This window comes from Phodopus roborovskii, unplaced genomic scaffold (genome assembly GCF_943737965.1).
Source record: "Phodopus roborovskii unplaced genomic scaffold, PHOROB, whole genome shotgun sequence".
NCBI lineage: Eukaryota > Metazoa > Chordata > Mammalia > Rodentia > Cricetidae > Phodopus > Phodopus roborovskii.
This window is the reverse complement of record NW_026126407.1, coordinates 36,751,192-36,765,789: the sequence shown is the minus strand read 5'-3', so window position 1 is coordinate 36,765,789 and position 14,598 is coordinate 36,751,192. Positions and strand designations below refer to the sequence as shown.

Below are 14,598 nucleotides of genomic sequence, written 5' to 3'. Positions count from 1 at the left end.
GATTCTTGGTATTTGCCAGTGTTTCTAGTCCAAACATGTATTAAACAAGACAATAGACAGACCTTTGTAATTTGTAAACAGAAACAAGTATTCCAGTTTATTATTGAATAACATAAGCTTTATTATTGTAATAGAATACAGTGAGACATGAGATTAAAAGCTTTTGCTAAACTCTGTAAAGCAAGACATGCAGCTGCCATGAGCAATCTTGACTCAGGTTGGGTTTTATTGCCACTTCACTGCACTAAGGTGCGTAAACATTCAGTGTCATCTTTTAAAAATAGTCCTGGGAGTCAACAGGAACTGCCCTCTATAAGAGTGTATCTTTATTTTTCAAGGAAGACTTAACTAGTATTACATGGTTTAGCAAAGCACTGTTGTAAAGCTACATAGAATAATTCCTCTTTTATAAGTTTGCAATCAGTTTACACAATAGAATAATACATGTACTAACAAACTAAGAAATGATGGCAATGCAATCATTGCAAAGCATTAAGCAGACTAATAAAGAGATATTCACATCTAATGAACAAGATACAGACCCAAAACTAGGCAGAAGGAGTCTGGAAGATAAAATGCTTGCACTAAACATGTTAGGTTAACGTCGGGAAAATAACAAGATAACAGCAACACAAATAGATGTTAGAGCCATAATTTATTTTATTTTCTATACATATCTATACACAAAATGTCCTTGGTTCAGCCATTTTTGGCGTAGCTTATGAAATTTAGGCAGGACCAAATCAAACAATGAAGCACATTTAAAATGAAACCATAGAATTGTCATCTTTAGGGAAACACAAGCAGTGTGTTTTCCAACATCATTGGATAGCAGCTTTTTGAGAAAAACATCACTCAAAAATCAGGTATGAATTCTAATTGTCCCATTTGGCAATTATGCTTAAAGGTTTATGTCATGGTCTTATAAATATGACTAGACCATGATCTGTGGAATCTGAACACTAAAGTTAAATATCTGTGAAAATCTATCAGACAAAAGGAGACTTCAAAAATACCTTCTTCATAAATATTTACTTCTAAAACATCTGGGCAGTAATGAAAGGCTAGAATTTTTATAAGGAATATTAATGGACCTCTTTTATTTAAAGCCCTTACATAGTATACCTACAAATATATTGCTGCAGTATAAATGAAATGTAATAATATTACACAATAAAAGCTAGTTCCTGTACATTCTTTCATGTATTTTATATTGGATGCTACATATGGTACAGCACTTATTGAAACAGTTGGTATCAGCAAATAGAGAAATAATATACAGGTGGTTTTCTAGCTCCAACTACTGTTCCCTATTTTTTTTCTTTATCACAATAGCCTAACATAGGGAAAATATTTTATAACAGAACTCTAGCAGATAGCAACTGATCTTCTATTGAACATAGGGCAACAGTAAAGTTATGAGCGTTCTCTATATAATTGGATTTCATACTCAATATGTTTTAAGTGGCATCTGTCTCCTACAGGCTGTTCTGTTCTTAAATGCAGGCTCTAAATGTATTTCCATAGCATTTAACAACATTCTAACAGCTAAAAGTGGAGATTCCGTGATGATATTTTAAGAACAGAACTTTAAAAAAAATTTAATGTACAATCTCATGCTGAATATTTACATATATAATTTATATATTCTATTTTTTGTTGGCTAGTCATAAATTTCAGTCTAAAGCTTTTGATGTAGTTATATAAAAGAATACATTCAACAATTCTAGAGCTTGCAAAATAGTTTTGCCCTTCTGAAAAATCTTCATCATAAGAATAGAGTGACTCTTGGATGAATGGGGTATCTGGGAATAAGAGTGAAAGGGAGGATAGTTTTTAAATTATTCAATTAATTTATTTATTTCCTCTTCTACCAAGTACATCTGAGTTAGGCTGGCAGATGTCCATAGTCTATTGGTAAAAGTTCAGATGACAATGATGTAGCCTGTTGAAAGGGTTTCTTTCCACTGGATTCAGAGTGCTTTGTTGACAGCCGCATCTTACCCTGTTAGACTTCCATGAATTCTAAAACAGCATTTAACAACAAAATATTATGTAGTGAGATTTAAAACGAGAAAGACTAGGGAAGTTTTAGTGTGACAAACAAAACATTAAATATATATCAGCTTCAAACATAAAACAAATAAAAACATAAGCACACCATCATATGTGCAATAAAGACACAGATCTAAAGTTCATTAAACATTTGCAGTTTATCCTTTTTAAACACCTCCACACAAAAATATTTTGACATATGTATATATATTTGAGAATATTTGGAAATATATATCTACAAATGACTCTGTGGTTATAGTAAGCTCTGTTTTCTTCTATTTTTTGTCCTAACTTTGGACCTTCTTCCCCTCCCCCTTCCTCTCATGCCTGTCTCCTTTTGGCATGATTATGCTCCCTGGCTTCCTCTCAGAATCCTGTCTCCAAGCTGAAAACTCTGCTCTGCTCTGAACTGTCAGACAGGGGTCTCTTGTTCTTATATAAAATATGGAAATAAGGAAACCTTCAGATTCTTTAAGACAGAGGCAGTAAAGCAGATAGGAATCACTGCGTTGAGAACAGAAAGCGATTCTCGGTGCAGAGGACTCAACAACCGAATGAGACTACAAGAACTTATTGGTGCGGTGTGGGGGCTTTTAGCTGAGGCTCTCTGTTTAAATACGTGGCCCAATAGACCAAGTTGAAGATTCCAAATAGCAGCGGGAAGGCTATTCTTGACAGTCGGTCGATTTTGCTGACGCTGTTAAAAGTTTTCTTGGGTTCTGGTGGTTTTGTCTCAGGCTTCACTTCTTTTGGTTCTATGGTCGCACTTTTAGCAATAGTTGCCAAACCAGGATCACCCCTGGCCAAGTTAGGGGTGTAGCTGGTGGCTGTTGGAGCATATGTGTTGTTTTTCTTAATGAGAGGATCCTTCACTTTCTTTGGCTGGAGAAGAAAACGTACATTATTTAATGGCGAGAAACAACATTGTAAGTTTCTGAGCAAAACAGCACTTGCTGCAAAACCAAAATGTTTGCTTGATTTAAAAATCTGAAATCTGTAATTGATGACTCACATACTGTGATCATTTGAAAAGCCAGATGTGTTTGTAACCATTTAGATGAAGAGGTGGAATCTGTTTCTTCACCCGTTAAATGCACAAAAAAAAAAAAAAAAAAAAAAAAAAAAAAAAAAAAGGAAAAAAGAACTTGGGATTATAGAAGTGTTGTTATGCAAATTTGGGATACTGGACTCAAAACATTTTCAATCTGAGATTTCACCTTCCAGATACATCCTGGAGGAAAAAGAAGTACAGAACAGACTAGAGAACACCCTGAGAGTTGGTAGAATGCTACACTCCCTTACAGCCAGTTGAGGCCTCAGATATATGAGGATTAACTTCCAGGTAATCACAGTCTTGTAAAGAGCCCAGATTACATGAAAGTAACACTCAAGGTTGTTACCAGCCACAAATTCAGAATCACTAGCAGGTAACTATCTGCCATATTGGCTGCTTCATAGGTCTTCCATCAGGAGATTTTCCTAATCAGTGGCCTTTTTTTTTTTAGTGATGTTGCACATGTTTGTTATTAAACCTGTGTAGATAATGAGCACTTGAAATGGATCTAGACCTACTTGAGTTGTACTATAGACAACAAAATGTATGGGATTGATGACTTGTATAAATAAAGATATAATATGGTGCAATTCCTCGATTGGTTTCAACAACAAAACCAGTAATGTTTTCTATACTGTATATATTGGAAATAAATAAATTCACCATTATGATTATTGATTATTTAACTTTGTTCATGTGTTATTGTTATTATTATTATTGCTTTTCTGAGGTAGGGTATCACTATACAGTTTTTGTTCACCTTGAACTCATAGAGAACCACCTGCTTCTGCCTCTCAATTGCTGGAATTAAAGGTATGTAATGCCAAAGTGCCCTGCTATTTTTACTTTTAAAATAAGGTTACTAGAAATTGCTAAGTGGACTGTGTGCTTCACATTTGTTAATTGCAACATTTTCATAAGGCAGCGGCTATAGGAGAGGGTTTCTCATTGTTTTGGGGCACATTAAATCAAGGAAATCTCTGTTTTGGGATAGGGAAGGTATGCCGACTCTTAACTTCAATGAAAGCCGAAGGTAGTTATTTTTCAAATGTAACCCAACTAAACATGCAAATAATTAATCTCAGAAATCAGAGGGCTATGCTTTGTTTAATTATAAAAAATAGAAGACTAAGAAGTTAATGGATTTGCTTTAAATTTGATATCAGGTTTTGGTTTTGTTTGTTTAAAAAAGCAAACAGAATTTAAAAAAAAACATATTTGAAACTACAGAAGGCTCATTTGAGAAAAGATTTTTATCTTTGAATGACTCTCCTTCTTTCACTTATTCTCAACCTGCACATCAGTTCAATCAGGCAATCTCCACCATGAACAATAACAAAATAATTGATCCAGTGTAGTTCCTTATTTACAGCCTAAAAAAAAAAAAAAAAAAAAAAAAAAAAAGAATATATTCCATCTAAAAGGCTTAAGGCCTCAAAATCCTGATATAACAAAGAGCCAGTGTAGTATTTACCTTTTCTGGAACCACACTTTTTCCATCCCACGCATAGCCTCTCTTGGTGAAATAGTTTACTGTGGCAAACTCAATCAAAGCTGAGAAAACAAAGGCATAGCACACAGCAATAAACCAGTCCATAGCTGTTGCATAAGCCACCTTCGGGAGGGAATTTCTGGCACTTATACTCAAGGTTGTCATCGTCAGAACAGTAGTCACTCCTGTAAGAAGAGAAATTAAGTCAATATGCTGGGTCATTGCAGAAAATTTCTTAAGAGCAGGCCTAAGCTGGTTCACTTGATCAAAGGATACCAGCAGCATAGTATTCTGATTGGGATTCACTTAATTTGACTTGCGGTGGAGGAGTCATGATGTAGCAATATAGTCTGAGGTCAACAGCACAGCAATACCAAGGGTTCTAGGAAATAGATAAACTACTCTGCTAATTGAGAATCTTTTTTAAAACCTCTTTAAATTTTGTCTGTGTATGTATAGTCTGAGTAGGATATTATTCAGGGCACCCACCTCTTGACACAGTAATCTTAGATATCTACTGCCTGTGATACTCCAGGAATGTCTACAGTGTTGTTTAATAGTTTTTGTCCCAAATGTAGAAAGCTGAAACTCCATTAGACCTTGATAGCAGAAAGATAAATAAGAATCTGGGGAACGATTTTTTACCACCTTTGTAATTTTTCTCCTATACTACTTCTCATTCAAAAGAGTACTCATTTTATGGAAGCAACATGCGTATGCATAAATGTATAGCAAGTTATGTAAAAGTTAATATGAGTAAAATACATATGTACACATATTTGCATGTGGATTTTTTTATATCTTGACTAAATTCAAATGGCTAAGTGGAAGCAAAATTCATCTTTAAAATAAACCTAATTCAAATGTCCATAGTCTTTTCTTTTTTCTTTTTTCCACACCTAATATTGTCTCATCTTCTCTACTCTGTACTCCAAACTCCAAGGATTTAAGTGACCTATCCTCAAAGTCAAACCAGTTTATTAAGTTGGTTCTTTTTATTAATTTAGATATTTCAAAGAGACAGAGTGTAGGTAATGATACCCTTTACTGTTGATTGAACTACCATAGGAAACATACCGTACTGGTTCAGTTTCCTGGGTTTTGATGCTTTGAGACTCCTTTAGAAAATTCACAAATGTTTAAAAATAATTCAAAGCAGTCCTGCCCAAAAGGATCAGAGGTCATCAGCAGGCAACCTTGAGCTACTACAGGGACTGGTGAGACATTAGCACCCTAGTAAATTAATTCACAAGCCTCAGCCACTATGCTGTAAGGTGGCTAATTTGCAAAATTCTGAGATATGTGGTAGTGAATCCAGAAATCATGTCATTTCTCTGCTGTCCTTTCTCAGCCTCCAATTTCTATCAGGTTTCATCAATTGGTACTCCCATAAGGTACACAGGATTCCTTATATGTGAAAATCTCTGTCACACGCTGACTGCTAACCTCATCCCAACTCCACTGTCATGGGACTATGAACCTTTTCTCTCAGCATATATTTCTGTTAAAACAAGGACATGGTAAACAACAAATTGATAAAATTACATGCACCAGGAGAGAAAATATCTGAAAGACAAAACCTTCGAAGACTGTTTTTCAGATTTTCACACATTGCCCTGCTGCCTGGAGTAGTCAGGCTCTCTAAAAAATATAGGACTGTCCAGTTTTTAATTGGTAAATAAATGGTTTAAATCGATTAATAAAAGTAACACTAAGAACAAAACTATACTTGAGCATCACTACCATTGAACAAAATCTCCAATGCTCAAATACAAACTAAAATAAAATTAAAAAAAATATTTCTAAAAAAAAAAAAAAAGATGGCTAATTACATCTTCCATCTCTCTACTGTCCATGCCATCACTGAAATTCTCAGACAGGACAGGCTTTGCACAGTCACTCACAACAGTATTGTGAGGATTACATTTAACAATGTGAAGATGATTACTAATGCATGGCCAAGGAAGGAGTTGTCAATCCATGATTCAGATCTGGCATTGAGTCCTCCTGTTCACAGTTTTAGAAAATCAGCTGGGCTACACAGCTGTCAGAAAGTTTTTGTAATCTGTTTGAAACCAACACATATTCTTAGGTTTACCAGGAATATCAAGGTATATGGTCTTTTAACTACACTAGGAAATGGCATAATTAAGGAGAAATACCATATAACATCTATTAAATGATATTCTTTCAACACATGGTTAGGATTATAAGAAATATATTTATATTAAGTTTGGATGGTACAGGGTTCAGAAGATTCTAGGGCAAGATCCTTATTACATAACCAACCTAGAGAATATTAGCTGGAAAACTGCCCCCAGATTTACATATCAATATTAACTAGAGCAGATAGCAAGGTAATTAAAACTCAGTAATTGGAGAACAGAGCAGCCCAATTCCAAATCCCAACTCTATAATTGCTGAATGACCTTGGGACAATTTCCCCACAATCTCAGGCTTCTGGATTGTTGCTTTTAATTTCTTCTTTGCTAATTGATTTTATTAACTCTAGCTCACAGTGTTATTGGGAGTAATAAATAAGATAATATAAAAAATATTTAATTCTTAGCCAATGGATTAAGGAAAACACTAATGACTATGAAGAAAAATTTCTTTGTTCTATTTTACGTATCATTACTACCATATCAGTTTGGATATGCAAATATCAAGTATAATCTGGAAATTATGTTACCCCTAAACCTCTGTAAACTAAGAATAATAAAGAATAGTTTAAGAGGTGTGTGTGTGTGTGTGTGTGTGTGTGTGTGTGTTGTGTGAAATCTCTGCCACTTTAAAATGGAAAATAACAAAAATGTGTTGTGTGGCTATTAAATTCCAAGAGTTAAGCCTGATGATTAATACATTTTACCTTTACTGTGGATCCATTTGAACATTGTTTTTCCTTCCTTGTACTTGAATTTGACTAGAAGTAGGAACTCAGAAAAATGAATAAAAAAGGCCAATATTATATAGTTGTAACTGGGTAAGTTAAACCTAAAGCTTGAATTTTTTTGGCAGCAAATTTACACGGCATTGCCTGCAAATAAGAGCACATAGGATCAAAAAAAAAAAAAAAAAAAAAAAGAAAGATCATATATTCAGGTCATAAAGTAGACCAGCTTTGCCTCATTTTGGATTGCTTTGTATCAAACTGTAGTGATATTATTTTTCTTTTTTTTTATTTCTTTACTTATTGGGGAAGTGCTTAGGCATCCATGGAGCACAGAGGAACGTGCTAAGTTCAGGCTAAAAAGAATAGAAACATGTACTGAATAAATGTTAAAGGGCTAAAGGGCTAGGAAAAATGTACTTGTGGTTTTTATTGAACATAAACACCATAAATATATGACTTTGCACACAGAAATACTTGCTATAGCTGAGTTTACACTTATACTCTTATGTTCACCAAAAGGTCATTGGTTGTTGTGGTACAATATCATTGAAAATGTTATAAACAATGTTGTAGACTCATAAAACACTGAAATGATTTGGCGAATTTCCAACTAAAAAGGATAATCTTGACTGGAACAAGAGAAGAAAAGGGTAGGAAAAATAACCTTTTCAATATAGTACTGGTTTCATTCTTTTGAAATAAAACAAAACCCAAAACCTAAACAATGTGTTTAATACAATGTTTATTTCCTGGTGTAATGAGGGCTCGGATGGGATGAGCATACAGAGGCAAGCATCTCTCAAGAGGTCAGTCTTTAGTTATTCAGTGGTTGTTAACACTGAAAAATGTATACAAAATAAAATGAATCTGATAGTCACTGATCATTTACTCTGTAGCTGGAAATCATTTTGCAGATTAATTTAGTTGTGTCCTTAAGTTGTTGTCAGAAGATCACAAAATAGATAGGTATTTTTTTTTTTTTTTTTTTTTACCTGAAAGCATTACTAAGTTAGGAAAACAAGACACTTCTGAGTAGATGGGACACAGTCAGCATCTCTTTTTGAGAGAACTGACATGTTATTCTTTGAACACCATGAGTAGTAGGGATGTCAGAATCTCTGCATATGAACTGATTTGCAAACATTTAAAAGGTTTTCGGTATGTAACATGTTGCCTTCAACACAGCAGGTACATAACTGTTGCTTGTAGAAGCTTGAATGAATATGCCTTCCACCAATGAGAATGAAGTTATTATTTCCAAATGAATGGCATAGACCAAAGTGAACCCATTTTGTACCAGTTTAATGTAGCAGGGTGGAAAAAAGATGAGGGCTATGTGCCACCACTAAGTACAAGAAATCTGGAGCTTACACCTTATAATGATTCCTCAGAACCTCACCTAGTAGCTCTTAACCTGAGATAAATAATTTAAGCTTGTGTCAATTTGGTTTCAAGTTAATAAGATGTTCATGACAAAAATGTCTAAGACGTTTTAGGTTTAAGTAATATGATATGGTGAATCGCACTGAAAACAACTACTATAAAATAACATAAAAACTATTCATAACTTTATGATCCTTATTTCATGAAGGTGATTAGTGTACAAGTAATTTAGTATCTCATTTTATTTTCAGAACAGAGTCATAACTTGGTGCATTTCAAAAAACTCAGTGATTAAGTGAACTGATAAGTTTACTGTCACAAATATTATTTTCACCATTTTGAAAAGTGCAGTTGAGATATTGTGACTGGGATTCAGTCAGGAAACACTCCTTTCTATAAAATGTGCACTCTAAAATGATGTGTCAGTAGGTCAGTTTTCACATTATACAAGGGTGTCCACTGTTCAAATAATTTTCTATTGCCTTGACTTTACTTGCAATGTTCAGATTATTTTAGAGAGCCCAATAAAAAAGAGTCTGTTTCTAACTCTTTAGGAATGCACTTGAGAGGTAAAAGGAAGTATCTATCTATTGCTAGGTTCACTAATGACCTCTTCCTACTTAAGGTAATCCTGGTTTCAACAACCTAAGAAAGCAATGTCTTGCTACATTTTAAGATTCTCAAAACTCATATGCTATATATGATTTAAAATTTAGGTTATTATATTTCTATCTAGTATGTGCTTTTGATAACTGTTTCACTGTCATGTATGACAAAACATCAAATTAAATTTATATCAAGGCATTGTACTTGTATTAACAAACAATATTCTATATAAAGACACTGGTTTTTAAACCATAGCATGATAGAAATGGTAATTCTTCAAAACTTGTTATAATACAAAGTTCAGTTTTGAAAATACAGTGGCATTTTGTTCCTTCTCTTTGAAATGTCACAATAATGGAATAGCTGCCCTCTAGACTAGTACAATCATATATTGATTGCCACTTACCAAAGACAGTTCTTGCTGGTACCGACTCTCTGTTCAGCCAGAAGGAGACTTGTGAGAGAATAACTGTCATTATGCATGGCAGATAAGTTTGGATAACAAAGTAGCCAATTTTCCTCTTCAAGTGAAAATGGGTAGTCATAACCACATATTCTCCTACAGGGTGAAATTGACAGTGAGTTTGAATAATTTGCCACTGAAAAGATGTTTTTCCCTAGGGTTTCAAAGGAAGCAAAGTTCTAGAGGTTAGTCACATCTTGTCTTCCACATGACATCTATATGCTAGAGGACAAGGCCTTTGTTTAAGAGAGAAAAGAAACATTCTATCTGAGGATAATATGAGCTATTGGAATCTTGGGATTCCTTCCTTTTACCATTGCTGAATCATATAGCTAAGGAATAAAATTGAGTTTATATCTCCAGATTGATCCTTAAAGTGATGTTCTAAATCTAGTGAGCCCAACAAACAAAACCAGACTTGGTTTCAACTGTGACTTTGCAAAACAGATTTAGACTGTCAACTGAACATGCTTTATTATGAAGGTTGGGGCAGCTAAATTTTAGTTCCAAAACTTCCTTGGACCTCAGATTAGTGATGGAAATTGGTCAGAAATAAAAAATAATTAACAGCTAGCTAAACTCCAAGGTTTCTCAAAATTTATTTACAAGAATCAGCTGTTAATATTTTGGAAGACATAAGTCACAAATATCATTCAGGTATATAAAGCATTCTTTAAATTTAGAAGAAAATCTATACTGATAGCAACACTTTTCTTTCCATTTATTTATTTATTTTTAGTACTGGGAATGGAACCCAGGACATCCCACATGCAAGGAAAGTTCCCTAGCTACACTGCTCATACAGCTCTATAACCACCCTTGTAGTTTGTTTCCATCTCTAGGCTGGCCTGGGAAACGATGCTATTGGACTGAAAGAGTAGCTACATATCACAAACTACAGAAGGGTGGACATTTCTTCATGTTACACCTCATTCAACTGCAAATCTTCAAAATGTTTAGCCTGATTCAGATAGAATCTATATGTGGATGAATCCATGAGGAAATAGGTATGTTCAGAATAAAAATTCCTCATACAACTTAGAAGTGTTCCTTACCAGTCCCCTTCTTCCAAGTACTTGATTTCTCATTTAACAACAAACCCTAGGCATCTGACTTCAAGTCCTGTATGTGACCACAACTCCTCCATAGCCCAAATTTCATGGATCAGTGTTCATCAGTCACATACATAGCTGCTCACCCCATTCATAGAACTCAGTAGTGGATCTCCTTCCTTCACAACACATTCTCACAACCATCTCTTACTTAATTTTCTTCATTTATTATTTTTGCTTTGGGTTCTTTGAATAACTCATTATTTCCTGTATAAATTGCTGAGTTCTGTTTCCTTTTTATTCTTAAGTAAATAAGGTGTGCTTCTCCTCAGGTCCCTCCTTTAATCTGTCTTGGTTGAAAAGATTACCCAACGTATTTCTTCTCACTGGCTTTGTGGGAGTATGAAAATCCCTGACAATTTTGCAAAGAAACTTCTAAAGATAAAAACATCTAATCTAGGATTCAAAGACGACAAATAATAGATTGTCATGTTCCATCAACAAGTATGTTTAAAATTCACATTGCAGTTCACCTAGCATAGTTTGTATCTGACAATCCAATACTTGAGGACAGAGAGTTGTAGTCCAGCCTGAGTTACTTAGTCAGAAAAAAAATCATGCTAAGTTATTTCCCTCAAAAGATTGGCCATCACATATCTGTATAATCATTGCCAATAATAATATATTATATTAGACTTCTCATGTTAAATGGTGATTTAGAAGGAGAGGATTCTATCACTACATTTGATTCACCTCTGCAGCATCTTTTATCTTTCTTCCTCCTCTTTGTTATGAGCATTCTTTTCCATCAGCCTGGTCCCAGCCTCCTGAAGCCCCAAAGAAGCAAACAGATGCTATATTAATTATGAAACTGTTGGCTGATGGCTTGGGCTTCTTATTGGCTAGCTCTGCCTTAATTACTAACCCATTTCTATTAATCTATGTATTTCCACATGGTCTTATCTTACCAGAGATGCCTCACTCAAGTTCTCTCTTCCCCGAACTCACAAGATGATTCCTCTCCCTACACTTCCCAGAATTCTCATCTCCTAGACCAGCCCATCTTCCTGCTCTATTGGCCACAGCGTTTTATTGGTCAACCAATAAGATAAACATATTTACAGAATGACATCTCCCATCATCTCTTTTGTACACTAATTACAATAATGTGTTAGCTGTCTTACATGCCAGTGGTACCTAACTCTAGTTTTTTTCTTGTCTTTAAATGTACAGGGAACTTTTACTTGTGATTATAACATCCTTCCTACTGAAAATATCTAAAAAATATTACCATTGAGATGATTAATCTTAGTAGCCAACTTGAGCGGAATGATATAGCACACTACTAGAAGTGTCAGAAAGGGTGTTTCTGAAAATGGGAAATGACTGGATGCTAAGATGTAAAGATCTACTATGAATGTAAGTTAAACAACCCAGTGGCCAAGAAAGTAGAAGCCCAAGTATGTAAATATGCACAACTGCACAACCCTGTCTTAGAATGATTTTGCTGTTGTCCTATTACAGGCATTAGACTGGTTGCTTTTTCAGTACTTGAAGGTGTACTTATATTAGTAACACTCCTGAGGATTTCAATAACAAGTCCCTCTTGTTCTGAGACTCCAAACTTCTTTAGCTCAGCAGATTTGATCTGTCTTGGGCTTGATGCCATGTATTCAACTATGTAATGTGCCTCAAACCAATGGAACTATCCACTCATGGATAAACATATGTAAAATACTGAACCAATGCATACTTTTTTCCAATTTATTTATTTTCTTTGAGTATTTTTTTCATAACAGCAGAAATCTAATATATACTGTTATCTATATCCAAGTTTCTCAAATTTACAATCGGCATTTGGGACCAAATGTTTGTTTGTCTTTAAGTCTATCTTGTGCATTGCTTATTACTTAGCTTTATCTCTAGATTTCATCAAAAACAGGAATCCTAAACAGAATTAAATTTACCAAATAATACTATCCTGGAGGAGGGAGGAGCTAAAACTCTGGTTCAAAGGAGGAAGAACTTGCCTCCCAGAGGAAATTTAATATGTCCCAACAGTTAAACTCAGATTATCACCAGCAAATTAACTTGCAACTATTTCCTGGCTTTCATTTTATCTTCTCTGTAAAACTAAAGGAGAAACAAACTTCAAGAACATTTTGTTCTTCCTGGTGCTAGCCACATCAATTCTCTGTTATCAATTTATATTTCTAATTTATTTGGATTATTTGAAAAAGAAGCCACTGAGTTTGTGTAGCTAAGCATCTGTTAAGATAACCAGTAGATAACAATATTAGGTGACACATCCTTCCCTGGAATGAGGATAGAGATAGTCTGAATTATACACAGTAAGGAATAATTTCTTCCCTGTATTCAAAGGTCTCTACAATACAGATTTAATCTGCAATACAGACTCATGCCTTTGCATACATCTTAACATCTCCGTACCTTAGCCAAGCAAACTAACTCATTTTGACATCTGTTGCTGAACATTTTGTTCATCAATTGATTGAGAAAAGCCCAAAGTACCAGGTCCTCAGCAGGATAGCAAGAAATATCCTAAGGGGAAATTTTATTAGCCTAGGAAGGCAATGTGTTTATTTGAGTTTAATACTCAGATCTATTTTCTAGTTGTGTACCTATGGGCAACTCATGTAGAGTTTCTTACTCTCAGTTTTCCTGTCTGTACAATAGTATAACTACCATGTAACTGAATGGAGAATAACTTCTCTAACAGTACATTACATAGGAACACTAAAATAAGTTTTAGTTACTTTCTCCATTTTCTTCACTCTTTGCCCATTTCAGAACTGGGAGAAATATTGACAAAAAGGGTGCATCAGTGCCACAGAAGAAAAATGTTCCTGCATTCATCAATTGATATCAGAGACAACTTTCATATATTGAACACTTACTAAGTACTTTAGTCACAGCTGTTGTTTATATTCATTAAGAAAACTATGTTTGTATTTTAAAATCTCCATTTTGAATGCTATATACAATCTTAATTAGTTTCATTTTGATACCTATATATAGATATATACATATAAATATATATATATATATATATATATTTATATTGGTGATGATGTCTTCAAGGTCAATAGAAAGAAAAGCAAGAGATCCATGTAGGACAAAAACTCAATTTTCTGAGACCTTTGTTAAAATCCACCCTGTGTAGGCATGTTGATGCTGCTTTACCATCCCAAGGGTACACTTTATTATTCCTAACTATTTAGTCTACTGTGGCCTGAAAAATGTCATCAGCTTAAAGGTAAAAAAAGAATCACATCTTTCACAAAATGTCAGGAAGATGAATATATATATATATATATATATATATATATATATATATATATATATAATCTTTTGTCATTTGCACTGTGACATATTTTTGTGAAGAGTCTGTAAAGAATATGGTTCCAGAAGTTACTATTTGACATTATTTTGTATTATAAACAATGCATTTTCCTGAGAGAATGGGAAAGAATAGGAGGCCTTCCACTCTTTTGAAAGCATGTCGAATTAAATAAAATCTAAAGAGCATTGTCCCAAAACTTTCAAATAATGAACAGAAGTGGCAGAAATATCAGCATC

General features: G+C 34.2%; 1 protein-coding gene across 6 annotated transcripts in view; it reads right to left on the bottom strand.

Annotated features, from left to right (window-relative positions):
- Positions 1 to 636: 636 nt before the first annotated feature.
- The window catches only part of Gabra1 (gamma-aminobutyric acid type A receptor subunit alpha1), a 53,785-nt gene continuing 39,823 nt past the window's right edge, over positions 637 to 14,598 (bottom strand). For all 6 annotated transcript variants that reach the window (XM_051180924.1, XM_051180926.1, XM_051180927.1 and 3 more), the window contains exons 8-10: positions 9,890 to 10,042; positions 4,584 to 4,786; positions 637 to 2,937 (exon numbers count right to left, since the gene is read on the bottom strand). In XM_051180924.1, the coding sequence (XP_051036881.1) occupies positions 2,626 to 2,937; positions 4,584 to 4,786; positions 9,890 to 10,042 (668 nt within the window). In that variant the 3' untranslated portion in view covers positions 637 to 2,625. The remainder of the gene's footprint in view (positions 2,938 to 4,583; positions 4,787 to 9,889; positions 10,043 to 14,598) is intronic.